Source organism: Saccoglossus kowalevskii, chromosome 3 (genome assembly GCF_978046115.1).
Source record: "Saccoglossus kowalevskii chromosome 3, keSacKowa6.1, whole genome shotgun sequence".
Taxonomy (NCBI): Eukaryota; Metazoa; Hemichordata; class Enteropneusta; family Harrimaniidae; genus Saccoglossus; species Saccoglossus kowalevskii.
In genome coordinates this window covers 38,670,650-38,695,601 of record NC_140643.1, presented here as the reverse complement: position 1 = coordinate 38,695,601, position 24,952 = coordinate 38,670,650, and the positions used below count along the sequence as shown (strand labels likewise).

The following is a 24,952-nucleotide window of genomic DNA, read 5'->3' as shown; positions in this document are numbered from 1 at the left end:
CTGAACTATGAAAAAAGAAACAACAGAATCATATACTTCTACATCATATCTTGACATGTATGTGGAATTTGACTGCAAATCTGACAACAGAAATTATTTCTATTTCGCGATCATTCCACACATTTCCATTAACATTCCACGTGCTCCAGCCTATAGTTTATACATTTCACAATTTGTTCGCTATGCTAGAGCGTGTAGCACATATACTGAATTTATGAAGCGCCATAGACTTCTCTATTTCAAGCTATTTGTCAGTGTAAGGCCTGCTTATCGCTAATGAGGGGGCACCCGCAGAGCTCACATTGGACAGGGGATCCTTTCACTGCTAGTATGGGGTGGAAAAGACAATAGTACTGGAAATGAAATACACATACACCAAAATATCGAGTTAAAGATCCTGGCTTTAATACCTCTCAAAATAATTACAAGAAATAAAGCACACAAAAAATGAATAAAGTCACTAAATTAGGGGATTGCTTAGGGAAGTGTGCATTGGTGATAACTCACAGTTCAAGGATGTAATAAAGGATGAAGTCAATGGATTCTGCAACACAACAACGAAGAAATACAAGAGTCTTGCTTGCAGAGGAACGCTGCTATTCTTGAGGGCACCGCTGATAGCAGGAGATCGCAGAGCAGTTCATACAAGTCTCACAGAATGATGGTTGTAGCCTGTATCACTTTTCAAACAATATCGTAGCAGAACACACAGGAAAGCAAGTTGAAATGATGGAACAACCAGATCCATAGCTATCATTTGAAAAGGAACATCAATCAAGGGCATATCGCCTAATTGTACCTTGCTAACACGACTCCTAGGAGTGGTCTTCTGAATAATATCACATGATCTGCAATGTCTAATAACATCATCCTGCATACCAGGCCAATAACTGAGTTGTTATTCTATATATAAGTCTTCTTGCCATAACTGACTAATGAGCAAGTACTTGATTACGGTAACACAATGGTACACTCGTACTCTATCATCATGAGGTGACTGAAACTCTCTTTTCATCAGCCCCTTGTTCATCAAAACCTTGCCCGATTGTTACGACCTGTGATCAACTCCTCATCTGTACTCACTAACTTTCTAGCACGCTCTAATGTGGAATCAGACTGCTGTGCCTCTCGCACTGCATCCACAGTAAACGGTTTCTTACCACCATTAGTATCAACCTTACTATGCAACTCCTTAAACTCATGAATTATAAGCCTACGTAATGGCTTCTTCTCAGCTAAATTCTGAGCCCTAGTCTGTACCACCTGTACGACATCAACACTATCATCCTAATTAGAATCACTGGGGGGTTCACAACCACTCCCACTATCTGAAGGCTCTCTTATCTTAACACTTGGAGAACAACCTTTATCTATATAGAGCACACTAGTCTGACTACTAGTAGATGTACAGCCTTCATTACCCGAAGGACAACAACCTTCACCACTCGAAGGAGTACTATGTTCACCACCCGAGGGCGAACTAACCTCACCATGCCCTACCTCACGAGCTACACCTAGCTTCCAACCAATATCAGGATCCTTGGGCTCCCTAGCTCCATTAATATTACCAACAATAAGATCATACACTGGGGTCCTTATACACAGTGCCTCGACCTCACCAACATAGAATGGTGTGTATATATATATAGTCTAGCTACTGGGGCTTTCCGACATGTACCATCCATCATCACACAGGTACGACTCTCCCCAGTCAATTGACTATCCTCTACCAACTATCTACATACTACAACCTAACTACACCCACTATCACGAAGGACCTATACCTCAGTATTGTCATTAAAGCCTTGAACAACAGGCATATCACTCGCCATCCTATTAGCTGGTGTGACAGTGGCAACACTAATAATTGACAGATCATGACCACATTTCAACTCAACTTTATCTCGTCCCTGTAAACACGGATGCCTACTTGCATCTGTGACTTCATAAACTACACATGTAGCACTGACTTCCTGCGAATCATTACTATTCTGACTTGTGTTCTAGGACTGTTCTTTCTGAATCTGACTACCACTTGATTTTTACCACCTGTCTGTCTACCTGCATCTCTAAACTTATCAGCTAATTCAGCCATTTCTTTAACTGACTTGGGTGACCTTTCACCTATGAAAATATACAACTCATTACCAAAAGTACTCATCAATTGATCTCTCATCACTAAGACCTTAGCGCCATCAAAATTCCTATCAACTTTTATTATTCTAATAGTTTTGGTTATAGACTGTTAAAATTTTGTAGAATTGTGAATAGTGGAACATACTCAAAAGACGATTTTAAAATATAGATAACAGGTGCAAACATCCTCTCTTTGAATGCTTAGCAAGATTTAGCAAGGATGTACATAAATAATAAAAAAGAAACATGGTGAAAAAAGACGATACAAAACGATAATACATTTAATTTTGAAACTGTTACAGCCATTTTAAATATGATCATTAGCAAACTTCTTACTGAGTGAATTGTTATGCAAATTAGCAATTATCTCAGCTTCTTTTTAGTGCACATCCCAGAAAAAATAGCTCCTAGACGATTTGACCTTTTGTTTTGAAATTTTCACAAATGATTGACAATCTTTGTTACAACAATCGTACAGACAACTAGCCTGGGTGTTAATTTATGCATAAACTTGAAGTAGTAAAATTTGAGCTGCTGCCCTGCAAAATTGACAACTGGTAGACAGTTTTCAAGACGGCACTTTCTTCATAGTAAACAGATGTACCCGTAAACCAATTTTGACAGGAAACAGAAGCATGGTTTAGAAGCTATTTTTTTATAATCATTTTTGACCAAAAAAGCACATTTTTGTGCATATTTCAAACTACAGTGTCCATAAAAAAAATACTAACAAAATTTTAAAATTCATACAATAAGCTTTCAGAAATATTTAGTTTTGTGGACAAGGTCATCTTGGTTTCCTAATTAACTAATTAAAATACCTGTCAGGTAAACTGCATCTCTACCTTAATTGATGGATTTAAGGACTTAATAATGAGAGATCAATTGATGAGTACTTTTTGTAATAAGTTGCCATTCAGCATTCATTCTTCTAGTCTAGCCTAGTAGGATTTAATTGTGAGATTTGTCATACAGGCAAAACTGTCAACACTTTAATAATACGGTAAACGTGAATCAAATTGTGACCGGTTAATAATGTTTATACATTACTACTATAGTAAACAATACATTGAATATTGCACTCTGCAAGAACAACACAAAACAACTGGCACGTACACCATACTACACTACATAGTCAAATCGGGAAAAGAAAGATATATGGACCCCATCGTATCCATGAAGTATTATTAGGTTTTTCGAAATCCTGTGACGTCCATCAAATAAAAATTGTCTGCCAAGAAAGAACTGCGAAAGAAACTTCAGTGAGTTACAAATGAGTTACAAGTGCGTTATTTCCCAATCAGCGTTATCGGCTAGATGTAGTTAATACAGCAACACTAAGGCACCGACGTAATAAAGATGCAAGAATTGATCCAAAATCCACATGAAGTTTACATACTCGTCTGAAGAATTTAGGAACACTTCTCGTTCTTGGTAGGTAGAGAGTATCACGATATAGTCCAGTGACATAACTCAAAAATCGTCACACACCAAAATAAAGCACCACATATATAGGTTAGGTTGAGTGGTTACGAAGGTCAAGAGGTGGGCCGTACGATTTTTTGTTGTATAATACACTATTTGGTGTATGACATACCCTGTCTCGGCTGTGCCACCATCAGTAATATTTATATCAGTTATATCTGAAGAGCACAATTTTTAAAACCGCAGGAAGTAATTAATTTATTTTTTTCTTTTGTTTTACTGTCATTTCTTCTTTTAATTTTTATTTTTAATTATATCTTTTCTGAATGTTGTGTATTTGTATTTCTTTGTATTTTGTTTACCATACAAAAAAACTGAAGCTTTCTAGATGTGTAATAAAAGTTATTATTATTATATTTAATAGTAGGTTATTGAGTTTAAATGAACAAATATAAAAATCAGTTACCAAGCCAATTTATTGCAACATTTAAGAAAAGTCACAAATGCTATAGTGAACAGCAATGTCAGTAAACACGGAGAAATGAAGATTTATGAACGAATCTGTTCTGACCTAAATCACCTTGGCGGAATGATCTCATTGATTCCCCTGTCCGCCACTACCCTGACCATTCGAAACAGCCGATGACGGACAAAAATACTCCTTCCACAAATATCAGACCTGGATATTTTTGTGTATCTTGGGGGTTCATTCAATACCACGATTTTCTTCTAAAACTATTTAGGCAGAACTATTACATTTCTAAATCGCATTTGTATATGGTCAAGCATTTATAAAAAATACAGGTAAACCATTTATCTGAATTCTCCATTAATAAATAACAATTATATGTACATTGATCCCTAAATTACCATTGGCGTCCATGTACCACGTTTATATGTATTAAATAAATGGCGTTAATCTGTATGTTATTGTTGGATGTAAAATAAACTTTGTTGTATATGGATAAGAAAGGACAACAAATTATTGTGCAATAAAGGTCAGGTCGAATGGTAGAAAGAACAATGGGGTAGTGAATAACCAATCGACCGATGATATGAGGAATGCAGTTTATTACTGATTTTCCTTTTGTTGACACATATGATCGTCATCATTGATGCTAATATGCGTTACGAGACACCCCAACACGGCGTAGTATATATATATGTTTTATAGCTACTACGCAGTGAACTGCATTGTCTTTAATTATGCACAGATGTTTAGTGAATGTTTTAGCCAATATATTTTGGTATTTTTGCAATAAAATAAAAAATCATTGAAGTGTGTAAATGGCCGGGTTAGCGCGAAATAAATAAGGAACTTGTGACTAGCTTTCGCAATTTATACACTCCTATAATTTACTCTATTGAAAAAAAACACACCAACAAATAGACAAGAGACTTTATACAAGTCTAATGATTTGCGAGTAAACGATTCGCTATTATGTAAAGCGATTATTGCTTGGTGTAGTACCTGTTACTAAGTAAAGACGTAACGATTGCTGTTGGGTGTGGTCATTAACGAGGGGAATCCGTTAATAATAGTTTTACGGATAATAGGTGGCGAGTGAGGACAACAGGAATACGATCGTAACGTTCGACCAGAAATAGAAATGCCTTAAAATGGAAACGCTGGAGGGCCTCACATACAGACTAACGATATGTTACTAAATATTCATAAGATACTTGACCTAGACTTATAAATTTAACATATCTACTAGAAGTACGTTTTAGGTAAACTTATAAATTATTCAATTACTGTTATTTTATGACATTTTAAACATCGCCCTGGTGATATTATACGTATCACGTTTATCTTGCTACTTTTTTTAAATAGAATTGAAAATCTACTAAGATGTTGAAACAGAACATGACTTCTTAATTCATTTATACACAATTATTTATTTGAAAACAAAACAAAACAAGTTGATTAATTAGAAATACGGTAAAAAAGCGAGAAAATATTCTTTGTGTAATTAGGTGCTCCTATATTCCTCACAAAAACCCAAAAATTGACTGAATTTTTTTAGCGGCTGGCCTAATGTTGACCAAACGCATCGTTTGGTTATAAAAGTTTATTTAGTATTTTTTCTGATTCGTAGGAGTCTGAAAAACACAACTTGTCTTTGTATTCAGTTTCAAGCTGTATTCACAATAGCTGCCCCCATATAGTAAATATCGGCAAAATAATCGCATTTATGTACGCCATCTGCTTCAATCCACTGTGTCGTGATCTCGTATGAATATGAAGCAAGGCCACTGGACTAAATATTAAAAACCTACAGGTGTCGAAAATAGTAGACATGTAACTAAAATGATCACTAGACTTTCATTGATAAACGTTGATTTTCCCACAATTCAATGCGCTCTTCTAATGGAAATCATTATCGATGCTCTGCGCAACAATCAAAGTCGCCATATTTGTTCATATGAGACACATATCTCACGCATTCGTGGCGCTGTCATGAATTTGTTTTCGCGTATCTCTTATCCGACTTATTTAGCTGATTACAAGTGAATGGCTGTGTTATATCTGTCATCATTTAGGCTCATGGAGGTCCTGGACGGAACTTGACTCAGTGATTTGGAACTAATTACGATATAACCGTCGCTATCCGGACCACTATTTCTGACAGTTGGGTATTCGCAGTTAGTAATATAGTGAACGATTAATCAAAAGATATGACAGGTTCAGTACTTAGTGTGATTGGCTGTATGATTGAAGGTCACGCCTTAGATTCTTGTAACTGCTTTGTAATTTGTTAAGTTTTGATTTGTAATAAATAGACGAAGTCCTTGGTCAGAGAGAGAGAGAGCTCTACGAGGCGAGAGAGTATTGGTCAGTGCTGGGGAGAGATCCCGAGGAGGCGGTTTGCCTCCAGGCGTTCTCGATGTGGCTAATGACTAGCTATTGAAACGTATTCCGTTGTGTGCGTCTATTTGACTGTAAAGTTTAAGTGACTTTCCCAGTCCAGTACCTCAAGCAGACGTGATAAAGATACCAGATGAGACCCCCCTGACACGTGTTGGAGAACCCCGCGGACCAGAGGAGAATTTCCCCGGGATAGCGCGACGACCATCGCCCTTTCATAATTTTTCTGAAATGTGCCAAGTAGACAGTAGATAACTGAATGCAAATAAAGAGAAGAGTAAAACATTTCATGAACCATAGAAATAAATGCTTTCTGTAATGAAAATATATTTTAATCATTCAAGGGTTTTCCCCGTTCACCCCCCCCCCCGTATACCTGTCTATATAAAGTCACTTGACAATACCGCCCAACCTTCACATGACGCCCGTGTCTCATACGTTACGCATTGCCTGAAACTGCACCAGAATGTTTCCTGAAGACAAAAGCAGCGACATTGGGAAGAGGGGAAGGATTGGGAAAGTGTTTCGGTGTGTAATCGGTGTTTCGATCATTTGCTTATTATTTTGCATGGCATTCATCCCATATTTGGTTTTCAAGAATAGTGACATACACAGATCAATGAGTGCATTGCAGTCAACTAATAAACAACTGGAAGACAGACTTGATGAAATACAAAGGACACTGGACAGTTTGAAACTAGAAATGTCAACTTTGCAGGTAAGACTGTTAAATCATAGCCATCTAAAATCTACGAATTAAAGTAGTTTCCGCCTAAGGATATAGTACCACCTATTTATTTAACCTAATGTGTGTCACCTAACATCCTATGACGTCCGAACTTATTCTGAGCTACCACGTAGAATGTACTAGACTCTTTAATGCGCCAGCCTTGCGTAGATATGTTCCTTGTCACTATACATCCAATACCACGGGAGCGGTCGGACGACCAAGAGTTATACTATCTCTAACTGCCGATAACAGATGACTATTCAAATTAAGGTTGCGACTGAACTGAGTGTGAAGGAAACTGTTCAGTCACTAAATTATCCATAAACATTTGGCCATGCAATAATGTTATAGTTGTATTCACTGACACTGCAAGCTGTACACTTGGTAACAAGTGGAAATAAAATTCCCAACCGTTGTCGAAAGGTAAAAGTCACATTGACAAAATAAAACAACTAAAAAGTGCACTAGACAATATAGTCAAATCAGTAAAGGACTGTAAGGGAAAGATGTATGGCCTTCATATTATTATTATTACATTATGTCAGGAGTTTCGAGTGAGCACACGCTGTGATTGGAAGTTTCCCTGTGCTCACCATAAATTCCAATACAGTTCTTTGCACGTAACGCTGGAGTTAATTTCTTGTCCACAGGGCCCAAACTATCAGGGAGTAAACACTGTATTGGAAGAGCTGTTCACACAGGAGAGCCCATAAACTCCAACGTAGTATTTGCTTAGCACTAAACACAAAGAAAGGTTTTATAGGCATATTAAAGTAGGATTTAGATCGTGTTAAAATCCAAATCCCCTTGGAAGAGTTGTTAGCAGAAATTTTTAACTGTCAGACACAGCCATATAATCGAATAATTTTTGTATGACACCTGGAGTGATATTGATTCTATCGAATAATGCCGGAGTGTATTTAAACATATCTCATTATATCTGTCAGAAAAAGTTAAACACTTTGTTCAATAGTTTAGACAAAAGCAAACAATACATTTTTAACAAGTCTGCATATATACTAAAGGCCTGGGCACACAAATGGGTCGAGAAATTGTATACCCATAATAAGGAAAAAGTGGGATATTGCTGTAAAGGTTTGGAACATTGATGATATTATAATTAAAATAATCTCTTTTTGTCGTACAGACTGGTAGAAAGTTGGCTCTGATTCAAAATCAAAGATCTAATTAAGTAGAATAAGCAAACTGTTAAACCAATAAATGTGCTTTTGTTTTGCTCCTAGGATACATTTAAGGTAGAAGCCTACTCATGAATGCAAATACTCAGAATTTATTCATTTACCAATAAATTGTACCTCCAGGCAATATAAGGACATTGAGTTAAAAAACGTTAGGTGTCACCAGCCTAATTTTTGAGAAAATGATGGTTGTATTTTAGTGAATATTGGCAATTTGTCAGTATTGTAACGCTTTTACCATAGGTTCCCATGGCAGAGATATTTTGCCATATCTCAAATTGTAGCCTGGTGACATAGGCTGAAAAAATCATATATTGTAAATGATTGGATACTTGTTGTTGCCTTTAATTGTTTCAAAAATTTTAAAAAGTGTCAAAAAATGAAATTTTTTTTTAACACTGTGCTTTATGAAAATATTCTAAAAATAGCGTTATTTTGAAAATAATAGGACAAGTTTCTCACAATACGTCACTGTAACACATAACAAATGTTATTTCTTGGTGCCATTGGACAATAGCCTCATGATTTTACATAATAAACCAATAAACATTGTCATGCGATTTATGACTGATTTTTCAAAATTTATGAGTAGGCGTTAACGATTGTAAACAACGTTAAGACTTATATAGTACAAGTATTTAAACTATATATACATACTAATTAATGTTCTACTACACAATCTAGAACTTTTCTACTTCAATCAGTTAGCCCAGCTCTCATTGAGAAGAGAACAATGTATGATACTGTGTATGTACCACATTAGGGTAATACATACACAATTTTACTGGCACCTTTATGAGTGTTGTGTGTTGAATCGTGTACATTCTTGTTATATGCTGATGACTTGTTATTGTTTTCTACAACCCAAGAGGGATTACAAAAGTGCATTGATGCAGTCCAAAATTACTGTAACAATTTGTATTTTAAAGTAAACATTAAAGGGCGACAGTCGTCCTGTTCAATATAAGACTCATAGCGACGTACGCAACGCGTGTAAAATACATTGTTTATTTACATGAAATTCGAACACGCGCTGCGCGACGACCACCGCGCTTTAACAAAAGCAAAATCATTATCTTTAACAGTTTTATTTGGACGCCACTAAATTACAGTGTCTTAATTATTATAATTACCTTTGCATTGTTTTTCAAACAAATGGAAAGTTTCATAATGTTATGTCTAGGCTACGAGACAAAGCACAGAAAGCACTGTTTAAGATGTACAAAATGCTTTGGATCAGTGGGGAATGTTATTCTGTTAGTCTGGCTAAAAAAATATTTAACTCTATTATCAAACCAACAGCTTTATATGGGGCTGATGTGTGGGGAGGGGTTATGCTAAACATGTACAAGAGGTCTGGTAAAAATAAATGTACAGTCGACAATTGCAATTTTGAAACAAAACTTTTCTCAGATAAATTAATTGCAGAAAAACTTCACATTAATTTTTGTAAAAGAGTTCTGGGTGTGCACAGGAAAGCATCTAATGACCCGCGGTATAATCCACTCTAGGCACTCTAGACAAACGAATTACGCTAGCCTTGGATCCAGCCCTTCAGAGCGTTATTCCCAATGCACTTAAGAATGGTCTTTGAAGCCTATGTCGTAATGAGTTTGGTGAACAATTGACACATATCAGATTATTAGAGCATATGTCGTAATGAGCATGATGAACAAATCACATGTGTCAGATGGCTATAGCATGTGTTGTAATTAGTATGAGGAACAACTGACACATCTCAGTTCAGATTAATAGAGCTTGTGTCGTAATGAGTACGGCGGACAATTGTCACATGTCAGATTGTTATAGCATGTGTCGTAATGAGCACGTTGTGCAACTGATGGATGTTAGATAATTAAAGAATATGTCGTCATGATTATGATGAACAATTGACACATGTCAGATTGTTATAGCATATGTTGTAATGAGTACGAAAACACATGTCAGATTATTTGAGAATGAATATGACGATAGATTAATTTATATTATGCAAGCATTGAACATTTGGGGCAGAATATAAGTAACACGGAGAATTGCAGGTTATATCAACGAGAGATATTCACTCCAGTCCACCAGAAAGAAAGGTGATGAGGTTAGGTACGGTGAGATACGGTTGATATTTCTTGGCCCAATAAGGAACCCGTGGCACCGAGGAGTTTCTGGCTTAGAATTGCCGAGAAGCCGCAGTATTTACTCCAGTATGGAGTATGGTTGACCTTAATACAATTCACGAGATATTTAGTGGCAAATGACTCCTTCGATTTACAAACCCATTTGAATTTTGGTGTTTGGGTCTATTGATAATTCCAATTCCCTAAAAAGAATTGAACACAATATTGATGAATAATGGTTTGACATGTGATAATCATTGACACTAATGTCACAGGAAATGTTTTATTAAAAATAAAAATCGGGGTCAAAAAGGTCGATAATATATGTATACCGGATCAGAAGCCTTATTATATACGTTTTTATTTTAATTATATGTTAATTTACGAAGTTTATATTGTATGCACTCGTTGGTGCAGTGAAATATTAAACATATATATGAGTATTTTAATGAAAATGGAGTACATTATTCTTAGTAGTATTGACAACACACAGGCATACAAATACTAACTTTCTAGGATCTTTATTTTGTCCATATAATCCAGAGTAGAAATATTATGTGTATTTTTGTATGTGGAAACATGGCTGGCCCACTCAAAAATATAAAGATGTGAGGTCTGCAGTTCTTTTTTTTTTATTTATTTATTTATTTATTTATTTATTTATTTATTTATTTATTTATTTATTTATTTATTTATTTATTTATTAGAGTAAAAGTAATATATATATATATATATATCCAAGTAACGACAATATATATATATATACATATGTATATCTGTTCTATTTTTATAGAAGAACCTTCCCAAACAAAAGAAGTTCTAATATTTAAAAAAATAAGAGGTTGTCACTAAACCATGTACTTTTATTGTTTGCAGTCTGTATATTACATATCATATTTCTTATTTTCAATAGCATTCGAATAATAGCTCATTTTAACAAAAATAAATTCTTTCCGCTTGTTTTACCTACAGTGTATTATGCATGTACTGACATGCTGGATGACGTAGATCCCGGACTTCTTCCCAAACATAAGAACATTCAGTGATGCCCATGGACGAACGATTAAATGCAACTTCACAACATCTAAAGCATCTAACGCCTGAGCCATTGGATTTCCGAATGAGTTTCTTGGGAAAAACAGTTACTGTCGCCTACAGCGGCAATCGTCAATATTTAACAAATTAATACTAACATTTAACTATTAATTTGACATGTGTCAGTTGTTCATCATAATCATTACGACACATGCTCTATTAATCTGACATGTGCCAGTTGTTCATCATACTCATTATGACACATGCTCCATTAATCTGACATGTCAGTTGTTCATCGCACTTATTACGACACATGCTCTATTAATCTGACATGTGTTAGTTGTTTATCGTACTCATTACGACACAAGCTATATTAATCTGACATGTGTCAGTTGTTCATCGTACTCATTACGACATAAGCTCTATTAATCTGACATGTGTCAGTTGTTCATCATACTCATTACGACACATGCTCTATTAATCTGACATGTGCCAGTTGTTCATCATACTCATTACGACACATGCTATATTAATCTGACATGTGTGAATTGTTCATCGTACTCATTACGATATAAGCTCTATTAATCTGACATGTGTCAGTTGTTCATCATACTCATTATGACACATGCTCCATTAATCTGACATGTCAGTTGTTCATCGCACTCATTACGACACATGCTCTATTAATCTGACATGTGTTAGTCGTTTATCGTACTCATTACAACACAAGCTATATTAATCTGACATGTGTCAGGTGTTCATCATACTCATTACGACACATGCTATATTAATCTGACATGTGTGAATTGTTCATCGTACTCATTACGACATAAGCTCTATTAATCTGACATGTGTCAGTTGTTCATCATACTCATTACGACACATGCTCTATTAATCCGACATGTGCCAGTTGTTCATCATACTCATTACGACACATGCTCTATTAATCTGACATGTGTCAGTTGTTCATCATACTCATTACGACACATGCTCCATTAATCTGACATGTGTCAGTTGTTCATCATACTCATTACGACACATGCTATATTAATCTGACATGTGTCAGTTGTTCATCATACTCATTACGACACATGCTCTATTAATCTGACATGTGTGAATTGTTCATCGTACTCATTACGACATAAGCTCTATTAATCTGACATGTGTCAGTTGTTCATCATACTCATTACGACACATGCTCTATTAATCTGACATGTGCCAGTTGTTCATCATACTCATTACGACACATGCTCCATTAATCTGACATGTGTCAGTTGTTCATCGCACTCATTATAGCACATGCTCTATTAATCTGACATGTGTTAGTTGTTTATCGTACTCATTACGACACAAGCTACATTAATCTGACATGTGTAAGCTGTTCATCGTACTCATTACAACACATGCTCTATTAATCCGACATGTGTCAGTTGTTTATAGTACTCATTATGACACATGCTCTATTAATCTGACATGTGTCAGTTGTCCATCGTACTCATTACGACACACGCTCATTTAATCTGACATGTGTCAGTTGTCCAACATACTCATTACGACATATGTTTTATTAATTTGACATGTGTAAATGTAGTGGCCAAATGCGAGATGATCATATGCTTTATCCAAGTCTCACGTAAACGTATTGTAAAAGCAGTTCTGTGACTTGCGCCATCTAGTGGCAATACTTTCGTTTTTATCGGCCATCTTAGATTTGAAGAGTTATAATTGAGAAGATAACGCTGTTGAAAGTTTATGTATTTTTGACACAAATAGATGGAATCTCAGCGTTAAAGTGACACAAATAGAAGCGATTGAGTTCCAAGAATCAGTGTATTCCCCGGGTTAGCCGATCAGTTTGGTAAGATTAGAAATATTTTATGTTTGTATTGAAACTTTTTCGGTCTATTTTTAGATACTACGCAACACTAATCAATGAGACACGTATTTTTGTACATGAATTTACGATAGTTTTATCATTTCTATGATCGACAAAAGATAATATGGGAGTTAACGTATTGAACAGCATTAATGCTGGCCCTGAGGTAGATACGAAGTAGATTAATATGGTTAGTGATTTATTCTACATGAAACATGTTATGTTTATTGAATTTTGTTATTTGCCATATATTTAGAGACAACATTGTGAAGTTGTCTGCTTTAGTTAGTTTAGTAAACGTCAACGAACATGACATTATATTAAAAATCCTGTATTTGTTTCTTACAGTTAATGGGCTAATGGGCCGTTGCCAATTGTATGTTGAATTATTGATGTGATGAGTTATATAGATTAGGATTGAATAAAAGATCCACATTGTTTAAGTTCAATTGGTTGTAGCCTTATTGACGATGAGCACTACCCAGGGATACCAGGATGGTTGATGTTATAAGACACCTTACTTAATAGATATAGCATCAAGCCACTACAATAAATAAATTGGTTTGAAACTCTTTTAATTTTGATTTAAACGCATATCTTTTATGCCGGGTTTTTTAATTGTGAATTCCATGACATTGAAAGATTAATGTTGATCCCCAGACAGGTTACATTGGAAACGCCCTCTATCGGCGAGTTGTCGATTTCTAGACAGCCATCAACTTGGACGTGTTTTTGAGCATGATGTATTATCATGTAGTTAGTTTTCTCGGCGTTAATTGTGAGCTTATTTGCTTTACACCAGTCTACAACTTTATCAAACTCTGACTTAATACTGTCTTGATTAATTCTGTTAGTTTTTATGAAGATAAATAAAATAATATCACCAGCAAAAAGACGGAAATCGAAGACGTTAGTACAGGTGTTAATATTGTTAATATAAACTTGAAATAACAATGGACCGAGAACCCTTGGGGAATCCCACACTTAATTTGTCTTAGAGATTGCGTAGTGCAGTTTACATTGACTGTTTGCTACCGACTATCTAAATAACTTTGAAACAACTGAAGTGGGTGACCCCTAACCCCATAATGTTCAAGTTTGCCAAGCAAAATAGCATGGTCTATTGTATCAAATGCTTTTCAATGAAGATGCCATGTGACATAATCTTTGTCCATATATTCTATAATGTCTACGTAATAAGGTGCACAGAAAACACAATCTTATATGGAATAGTCTGCCAGTTTCTGAATACAATAAGTATTAAATGTATAAATCTTCCATTAGCTGCATAGAATAATATTAGCAACAACTACACACGTGACCCGTACACTCATTGATATCATATGGTACACACGGCACATGTCAATTCATTGCCATCAATATATGGACCACATGGGAGTGATCCACATCGACCCTCTACAGGATACAACAACGCGCCATTGAGGTCTGCGCTACTACCATCTCTTCCTTCAGGATTACGGTCTACACAGATAAATTCCTTGTTTGTTTGGTCATAGTAATCGGACATCAAATAGCCATAATACTCTCTGGTCCACTCAGTTGACGGGCATTCATTACGAGCAGGAACCATTAAGACGGTACCACGAGAACGAACTCTGCACACTGCACATACTGCATCATGATCGTGCAAGGCTGACAAAGGGCTGAACGAGTCCACCTCATACTCTGTACCATACATCAAAGCCCTCCACTCTCCTGTACCACTTTCTACGTCGTCATATATAGGATTCAATGGCAGACATTGGTAGTTAGAACCACTACCTTTATGAGTGTAATGTGCTCCTCCAATGACACCTAGTGGGCAGAATGAACTTTATGTTGTAAAAACATTTATTCACTCATTTTGGGTATAATAATTATGGTTAAATCATATTATTGAGAATACATAGAACACGACGTTTGTAGCAAATATCTGACATTCGATTACAAGTTTGAATAAGCGTTGTTTTCGAGTTTATGGAAAAATCATTCAAAAACATTCACATGTTTTCCGAACATTATTAAAATTATATTATACATACCTTCATAAACTAGTTCAGCAGTATCTTCACATGTCGATCTTCCCCATCTCACATACACAGATCCAGTCGTTTCATTTACGTGGCTTGCTGAACTGTCACCACTTACGGGACCAGTATCGATATCTAAGTTTCTTGAATTGGGACACCCAATACCAGGTGAAGTACCTGGTGTTCCAGCTATTCCAAAAATGTTATATATTTATATTTAATTTATATTATATGATAGAGTGGTGGTTTAAAAGAATAAATGCTGGTTCGTGTATTTGATTGACAAATTTTATTCGTGCAAAATGAATTGTAAAACAATCATGACTGTTATAATAATACACCACTTACGAATTCCAGGAATTCCATTGTTTCCTGGGAGACCTTGTGGACCAGGGGGTCCTCGCAAAATTGTTGCTAGAAAAAAACACACACAACATAATCTAGTTATGCTCTGTTCAGTTATGTTGAATACCACCGTGACACCAATATAAGTAAATATGCAAATGTATATGATTTTAAAATCTTTTCAAAATCGTTTTTTTGGAAAAAAATCCTGGAAACAACTGATTCTGTTGTGATAGGTATTTTTGATGTTTCGAAACCTTTCACTTAGGTAACCGGGATTCGATTGTTCCCCACGTTGGACGTTCCCTTCCCGAGACAGCTTCAAATCACTTTTATTACTTGTCAACCATTAGCCAATTACAATAGAGTATAAGAGACTTTGAGGCGTTGCATCTAAACAAACAGCCAATCACACGAAAGTGTTACACATCATAATACAATTGATTAATCGTCACTATATTAGGAAAACCACTATCGTAGTGTCATCGTCAGTTTATATTTATGGGCGCTAATGGTCTTGCAATAACATTCCACAGTTGACATCAATACACATCATTAGTTCTGGACTACGACCAAGGTACCGCATAAGCTTGAAATCGCAAACTCATGAGAATGTGTCGACTGATCTCAACCAGTCCCGTCATCTGGCCTCATCATTTAACCTTTATCAGTAGATGTCATGGCAACCACTATTAAGCCGAAATATAAATCATGATACTGTCAAGAAAATTCAGAAATATATTACGAATAATTCATTAAAAAATTATCATTATTACTGATTACACGTTCAGCAATACATGTAAGAAAAATATCTTTAATAAATATGTATTTTGCTCCATAGAAACGAAAGACTTTTACAATGTCGAATATGGGAGGTTTTATTATAGTATTAGCACGACTTTTACTTTATACTGTATGCACTTCCCGGGATGTACCAATGAATTGTTCGTAGTCATTCAGACATTTCATTTTTGTATGGACTGTCAAAAAAGTGTGCTGACTCCATGTTAATACAACTATATAACTTACAGTGCTCAGCCAACCAGCTGAGATCACATGTGACGTGACGTTTGCTCAGGTGGTGTTCTGATTTGGGGTCATCTTCTCTACTGCGTTCATTCGAGTCTGCCTGTAAATAATAAAAATAAGTTTATAAATAAGCATATTAAACTACACTCATTTGATTGTGTGTGAGTGGTACGCATATTATATCTACTCGTTTCTAGTAATGTATAGTAACGTGTCCCTTGCTTGTGTCTACTGGTATTAAACATTCTTATCATTTGAGGCAAAATTTTACTTAAAAACTATTTCCGAAAACTGGGAACTACTATATTTTTCTGATAAAAAAAGTTTGGTTGTCACTGTCATTTAATAATTTACCAATATTTAACTTAATAAATTGTAAACTTTAAGTGAAGATATTTCTACTTTGAGTATAACACTTGATTAAATGTGCACTCAATGTAGAATGTGTACGAGGTGCAAGCAAACATCAACATGTGTGCGTTGCTGAATGAAAACGTTTGTAACACATTATTGATATTGTTTTACGACTTTGACATTGACAATAGAGTAAAGTCACGAAAAAATGTGTGGGTGCACATATTATTTGACAGTTATGTCGTTATCGACATATTCATGTGTCTGACTGCTGACATATGTGTGAATTCCTTCCGAATTCATCTGATTTACGTGAATAACGTGTCAAGAGGCATGATACGCGGCAACATGAAATAACTAGTTTGTCATGCTTGTTTTAATAAGTTGACCATTTTATTGAAGAGAAAACTAGGATTTTGTAGCGATTAGTCGCGCTTGCTGCAAGTTTCGCCAGCGAGCTTGGATAAGCGCTTTAGAGCACTCGACCTGTGTTCGTGCATTCTGCATTCATGAAACTAGTGCATCGGTCTGGGGGTTGTGAGCGGGCCTTACTTACGAGTCAGTTTGCACATGCGAGTTCCAATGATAATGTACTGAAGTCATGGAGACAGTTAATCAGTGATGAATTCTGAGCCGACTACGTACAAATATGTTGCGATACACCAGACCATTAAGAATAACGCTCTGAAGGGCTGGATTCCACTGGCAGGCTAGCGTCTGTCTAGAGGGTCGTGGACTTTGCCACAGGATGGCACTGCAGTGTTTGAGTTTGGGGTATTTTGACAGTATCTCTAATTATTATTTATAGTTTAATTAGTTCTTGTACTACAATTGGTATGACATAAACCCATACTCAAAACGTCTGCTGCATGCTCGGGTAGCTTTTGCCGTACATCTATACAAAAGGGAGCACAAAGAGCGACGCCGGCTGTGTTTGTAAAAGGTGACCCTTAGTCAGGCTGAAGCTGCTGAAATTAGATTTATAAAACCAAGGCCATGTAAAAAAGCGTCCATGATAAAACTCAATAAAATTCAATCACTGTTTCGTTTCTCAAAATATGTGTTCATATGCCCTGAGAGGAACCATGATTGAGTGCAACAATTTATGTTTTAAATGATATTCGGTATAATAATCCTTTGTATATTCTACAAATGTTTACCCCAACAAATGTGGACATACAGTTTTAGTGACCCTCATAGCTCGCTGTCAATAAGCTATTCGGGTCGTTAAAACTGTATTGCTATCATTGTTGGGGTGAACATTTGTAAAATATGCATGGGATGGCTCATTGAGATTGTAATGGCAGTATTTTGTGTTTTCAAACGACATGTACACATACCACACGTCACACATATACTCTATAATCTGACACCAAACCTACTGCAAATATCGATTCCTTAGAAAGTGGCTTCTCTACATTGTCTGAGATACATCCTGTGCCACAATCTTTATTCGACCTAATCTTCATATATCCCGAGTATCCTTACTAAATGCATAAACCAATTTAGCCAACGAGTGAGTAAATGGTTGCCTTTACCCACCAATTCGAATTAGGATGAACATACTTGTTATTAAAATTTTAAGGTGGGCATCGTTACTTGCTATAGCTCTGTACTACAGGGTCTACAACAAACAGCTGAAACAGAAACAACCACTTCAGAGTCATAGTCATAGTGATCTTGCCGACGATCTCACTAAAGAATGCAATCGCAATACCTGCTTTCAGTAACCTATATTTTGCAGTAAAATTGAGTTTACATATTGAGATTTAAAAAAACAGCAATCTCCTCCTCAAACGCTGCTGTAGAATTCACTTTGGTCTCTGTAGTGGAGTGTCAATTACCTTATATTTGTTGTCGCTGGATGGCGATCAACAAACTCCTTTTTGACTCCCGTGTGCGAAGCGCACAATGAGAGTATTTGCAGTTAGTGTGTCTGTATGTGTGTGGGTGTGTGTGTGTCCGTCTGTTTCCACTGATATCTCAAGAACCATACATCGGTTTTTGATGCATAGATGCTCTGGGATAATGCGCAGATTTGATTAGGTTTTGGTAGAAAACCTTGCATATTAATTACCTAATGTGCATGATAATTAGTTCATTTTTAGCTGTTCCATGACTGTTCCACTGATATCTAAAGAACCACTCATTGAATTTTGATGAAACTTGGTACATAGATGCTCTGAACTTATGCGCAGATTTTATTAGTTTTTGGGAAAAATCCGTGAATATTATTTACCTAATTTGCATGATACTTAGCTAATTTTTAGCTGTTCCATGACTGTTCCACTGATATCTAAAGAACCATTCATTGAATTTTGATAAAACTTGGTTCATATATGATCTGAACTAATGCCAGGTTTTGATTAGTTTTAGGTGAAAATCTGTGCATATTAATTACCTAATTTGCATGATACTTAGCTAATTTTTAGCTGTTTCATGACTATTCCATTGATATCTAAAGAATCACTCATTGAATTCTGATGAAACTTGGTACATAGATGCTCTGAACTTATGCGCAGATTTTATTAGTTTTTGGTAAAAATCCGTGAATATTATTTACCTAATTTGCATGATACTTAGCTAATTATTAGCTGTTCCATGACTGTTCCACTGATATCTAAAGAACCACTCATTGAATTTTAATAAAACTTGGTTCATAGATGCTCTGAACTAATGCCAGGTTTTGATTAGTTTTGGGTGAAAATCTGTGCATATTAATTACCTAATTTGCATAATGATTAGTAAATTTTCGGCTTTTCCACTGATATTTCAACTACTAATAATCACATTTCAATGAAACTTGGTACCTAGATGTCATAGGATATTGCACAGACCTGGTAGTTTTTAGGGTAATATCAGTACATATTAATTACTTAATTTGCATAATTATTTAATTTCAGCTTTTTCACTGATATCTCAAATACTAATCATCACCTTTAAATGAATCTAAACTGTGCAGAGAGCCAATTAGTTGTTGGTATATATTTATGCATATTAATCACCTAATTTGCATAATCAACCAATTTTCAACTTTCACACTGATATCTCAAGTACTAATCATCATATTTCAATGAAACTTTGTACATAGATGCTCTAGGTTAATGTACAAATATGATCAGTTTGGGGTTAAAATCTGTTCATATTAATTCCCCAATTAGCATAATAATTCATAATAGTTTGGTTCTGATCACATTTCAATGAAACTTGGTACATAGATGGTCTGTTAAATTATGCAGACCTTATTAGTTTTACACTCAAATCTGTTCATTTTAATTTTCTCTGACTTACATAATTAGTTTGCAGCTTTTCCATCAATATCTCAAATACAAGTAATTTTGAATTAATTTTTACTGTTTCTCTAATACTCTCAGCACATGGGAGTTCTTTCCAGGCGTTCTTTGATTCTACTTGTTCCCTTTGCTACCAACTCGAATTTGTGGCAACTGAAGACATAGAAATATAAGTCTTAACAGTCAGATGTTGTTCACAGTCATCCTATTCAAAACACACCATGAAATTATAAAATTCACACGTATTCTAGGAATAAAACAAAAACACATTTATTGGTACAACAGTTTGTCAATTCTACTTGATTAGTTAGATCTTTGAATTTGAATCAGAGTAAACTTTTTACTAGACTGTGCGACAAAACAGATCATTATATATGCACTATCACAAATGTTCCACACTTTTATAACAATAACTCACTCTCCTTTTTACGGGTATACATTTCTCGGCCCATTTGTGAGCCAGACCTCAAGTACATATTATGCAGACTTGTTAAAACATACATTGTCTGTACATTGTCTGCTTTGTTTAAACTATTAAACAAATGGTTTAATATTTTCTGTCAGATATAAAAAGATTTGGTTAAATACACTAGGACAATATTTGAATCAATATCACTTGTCTGATGTAGACCACATGTGCCATACAAAATCATTTGATTATATGGCAGTGCAAGAGAGTGGAAGTGTGTGCTCACTCGAAACGTCTAACATCATGTATGACATGACGGCAATATATATATGTCCCTTACAGTCTATTACTGATTTGACTATATTGTCTAGTACTTTTTGATTGTTTTATTTTGTTATTGTGGATTTTTGTCAGTCGTTTGTTTTGAATTCTTAGACTTGTACATTTCCCTAAACAACAGTTGAGAATTTTATTTCCACTTGAGCTTTGCAGTCTGCATGTTAACTACTCAAAGCAAGGGTGATTGTTTTGAAGAACAATTTCTATTAAACTGACCTTGTTGTTGACAACCACAACATAACCTTTACTTGGTTTGTCTGACCTTTCATTTATTGTAACATATACATTAAAAGGGTTTATATTAGTTGTTAACAACAGTAAAGTCATTCTCCCAAGATCATTATCATAGGTGCCTGGAGTTTTTAAATCAGGTTACTTCCTGGGGTGATACCATAAAAAAAGCTAATACATAACCTTTACAGGCAGATAATATTCCTAAATTGAATGAAAATATGATGCAATCCTCCGAATGTACCATTACTATTAACTCATTGCAACCTAATTTAGCCAGCAATGGCGATGTGGAAATATCCGATTTTTAAATAAGCGCCATCTTGAATTAGCGAAATTATAATTTATCTAAATTTAGCTAAAATAATATGCTAGCTAAAAAGACACGTTTCAGAATATTACATGATTTCTATAAAAATAAACAAATAAATAGTATTTGGTTTAGTGCAATAATAAAGACACAATTAGACATCAATGAAACTCAAAACAATTAATAAAAACAAAATACATACAACCACTGCGCATAGACAGTTACATATCTTTAAATATAATGGCAATAACATGAAAAATAAACAAGCAACACACATCTTACTGCAAACATACCCAAATCCAAAACCAATCCGTGACACAACTCATGGCAGAACAAGCGTACACATTTCCGCAATGCTTAAAAAATACATCCATAACGACAACCTACACATCACCATGAACAGAGAAAACAACAACATAGCAACGGTTGCTTGGCAACAATATCTACCGTTTGCTGCCCAGAAAATGGTACAGTTTTTCTTTACGCCAAGTGAAGGATCGATTTTCATTTACAGTTTTACAGTCATTTAAATATCAGATAAAAAAACCATTAACAAAAGTCTTGTACATTTTTCTTGGTAGCTCCAAATAAGTAGTACTCGCAATGCTTCAAGCCAAAAGGTTAAAAATAGGTGGTACTATGTTCTTAGGTGGAAACTACTTTTGTATATTTTAGATGGCTACGATTTAACAGTATTACCTGCAAAGTTGACAGTTCTAGTTTCAAACTGTCTAGTGTCCTCTGTATTTCATCAAGTCTGTTTTCCAGTTGTTTATTAGTTGACTGCAATGCACTCATTGATCTGTGTATGTCACTATTCTTGAAAACCAAATATGGGATGAATACCATACAAAATAATAAGCAAATCATCGAAACACCGAGTACAATTCCAATTACCCTTCCTTTCGTTTTGTCACTACGCTTGTCTTCGGGGAACATTGTGGCGAGTTGGCAGCAGTGTCCAGACAATGTGTAACGTACGAGACATGGGCGTACAATGAAGGTAGCGTGTTATTACCAAATGAATTTATATAGACAGGTGTGAAGAAAGTGAGTGGGGGAAATCCCTGGCATAAAAAGAATGTATTTTATTACGGAAGTAATAAACTACAGAAAGTATTTATTTACTTCAGTTGAATTTCTGACATATATGCGTTCTACGGTAACTGGTTCGTCTTGTGACTATTATTAAAACGAATTCAATTGTGTGTGCGTTTAGTATGCAATAGGGCTCCCATATCGCATGTCTAAACTGGCATTCATTACACCTTCTTTTCAATCATTTGTGGTGTTAGAAACAATATACTGATTTAGTTGTTGCCATTATTTCAGAGGCTATCGATGTGCCATGATAAAGGAAGTTGGTCACAGTTCTATTTGAGAGTGTGTTCCCAAGGTGTGTTATAATACCAGCTTTGTGCAATATATTGTGTGCAGAATGGAATAATTTGGCATCTCTTGCCGTAGGAAAAATCTATACTTGTTTATCACACAGCAGCTAAGAATAACACGTCGGATAAACACCGTTGTATTGGAGTGGGACCAGTAACTTCTATACAAGAATTGCGAGTAATCGTTATGTCTGGCAAAAATACGCATCGGGCGGGTACTTGCTCCTGTTATTTAGTTTAGTAAATGTTTTGTTTTTTATATGCAGTTGATTTTTCAACAAAATATACTCTTTTCAGATTATGTTCTTAAACATCTGCAATATCTCTCTCTAACATAGTTACTGATCGTTCAACCGACCGAACAATGCATGTCACTTGCGAGCGTTCAACCTATTGAATAAAAGCGAAGAAAAACTGATGTACTTTTCTGTCAAAGGTGTTACGTAATTGTGGGTTGAGTCACACGTCATTAACCTTGGTTGTTTTTCCCAGTATCAAATACAACATTTTTTTGAACTATTTCTAAAGGAGTTTATGTTAAATTGTTATTTCATTAAAAATAAATCTGATTCGCCAGAACACCCTAATAATTTGAGACAACTTATAACTACTTATGATTTATAATTATCGAGTTGGTGTCATCACTCAATCCCGGCAAGAGGATGTAAAGATCAATGATTGATATATTGACATGAATCGTATTACGATGAGTATGATTAGAAATTACAGTGACAGACCCAAACATGTACAGAGACAAGTCATGTCTTGTTCTGGTCTTCAGCCCCCAATTTGCACTTTGCAATATAGTGATATAATGATAAAAGAAAGATAATGTGCTTTTTCTAGCAAAAGGGTGGTGGTCATTGTGCGCGATTTTATATACACGGCCTTAAATATTAATCGAGCACCACCAGCTACAGTTTGTACATGTTTGACTTTAATCTTAATAAAACATTTCCCATGAAAGTTTTCTTCAACAATATGCAGAATTAACCGTTCAAACTATTATATTTGAAAAAACGTCTCAGTCATCTTTGTTTATATGATACCCATATATCTCGGATGCGTGACGCGACGACTACCGCCCTTTAAAAAATGGGGTCACGAGAAACAAGATTCCAAAATGTCATGAAAATGGTCCAAATTTGCATTTTTAAAATTTATTTCTTCATATCACGATTTTTTCTAGGTTGAAAAAATGAAATATGATTAGTGAGTGCTATATTCTACAATTGTATGAGATGTATATCAAACAAAGCAAGGTACTGCAGCTACTTTTATATACGAAGGGAGTTATGTTTGGTATATTCGATAGAAATATTGTATTCCTTTATTCCTGGGAGTTGAGGTGCAAATCATGTACTAAATAGTTACCGATATACCCCGTATAAAAACACATTGAATTGGGTATTTTTTGCTCAGAATCTTAGATTCATAATACAATCTTAATTGGCGGTATAATCTGAAATGGGTGATCTACAGGGTCAGTTCTAACCTGTGAGGTAAGGTACATCAAATAATCACATTATAGACATGATTTGTTTTATTACAATACTGTTTATTTTCATGATTGGCGCCCAAGCCCGATTCAAACACTTCGTCTCGCTTTTAACATGTGGTACATATAGTCATTATGTACATCGCAAAAATAACCATATTTACAAATATTTCATTTTAATATATTAATATTTAATCATTTTGTGTTGTATTGTATACACCCATTCACAATCCCTCAGCTACATTCACATGGACGGATTTTAAATGGATGTATTAAATATTTCTAAAACGTGTAGACCATCGCATTTTTTCAAACCCAAAGTAACTCTATCATTAGCCATTG

At 35.2% G+C, this 24,952-nt stretch overlaps 1 protein-coding gene and 1 long non-coding RNA gene across 2 annotated transcripts; one reads left to right on the top strand and one right to left on the bottom strand.

Annotated features, from left to right (window-relative positions):
• The first annotated feature begins 13,206 nt into the window (after positions 1-13,206).
• On the top strand, positions 13,207-13,830 carry LOC144357829 (uncharacterized). The gene is made up of 2 exons (XR_013421730.1): positions 13,207-13,363; positions 13,730-13,830. It is a non-coding gene; the product is annotated as an uncharacterized LOC144357829 (long non-coding RNA).
• A 109-nt stretch (positions 13,831-13,939) lies between these two features.
• On the bottom strand, positions 13,940-22,713 carry LOC100375184 (uncharacterized). Its single transcript, XM_078011866.2, has 5 exons — positions 22,421-22,713; positions 16,786-16,885; positions 15,760-15,825; positions 15,424-15,600; positions 13,940-15,196 (listed from the first exon to the last, which is right to left on the bottom strand). Exons 1-5 carry the CDS (start codon positions 22,658-22,660, stop codon positions 14,721-14,723), a joined length of 1,059 nt encoding a protein of 352 aa, XP_077867992.1. The 5' UTR covers positions 22,661-22,713; the 3' UTR covers positions 13,940-14,720.
• Between the last annotated feature and the right edge of the window lie 2,239 nt (positions 22,714-24,952).

Coding starts and splice junctions, on each gene's coding strand:
- LOC100375184 (XM_078011866.2), bottom strand. CDS start 22,660: ATGTTCCCCGAAGACAAGCGTAGTGACAAAACGAAAGGAAGGGTAATT. Junction 15,826..16,785: donor CAGCTGGTTGGCTGAGCACT/GTAAGTTATATA, acceptor GTTTTTTTCTAG/CAACAATTTTGCGAGGACCC. Junction 15,197..15,423: donor TGCTGAACTAGTTTATGAAG/GTATGTATAATA, acceptor TCTGCCCACTAG/GTGTCATTGGAGGAGCACAT.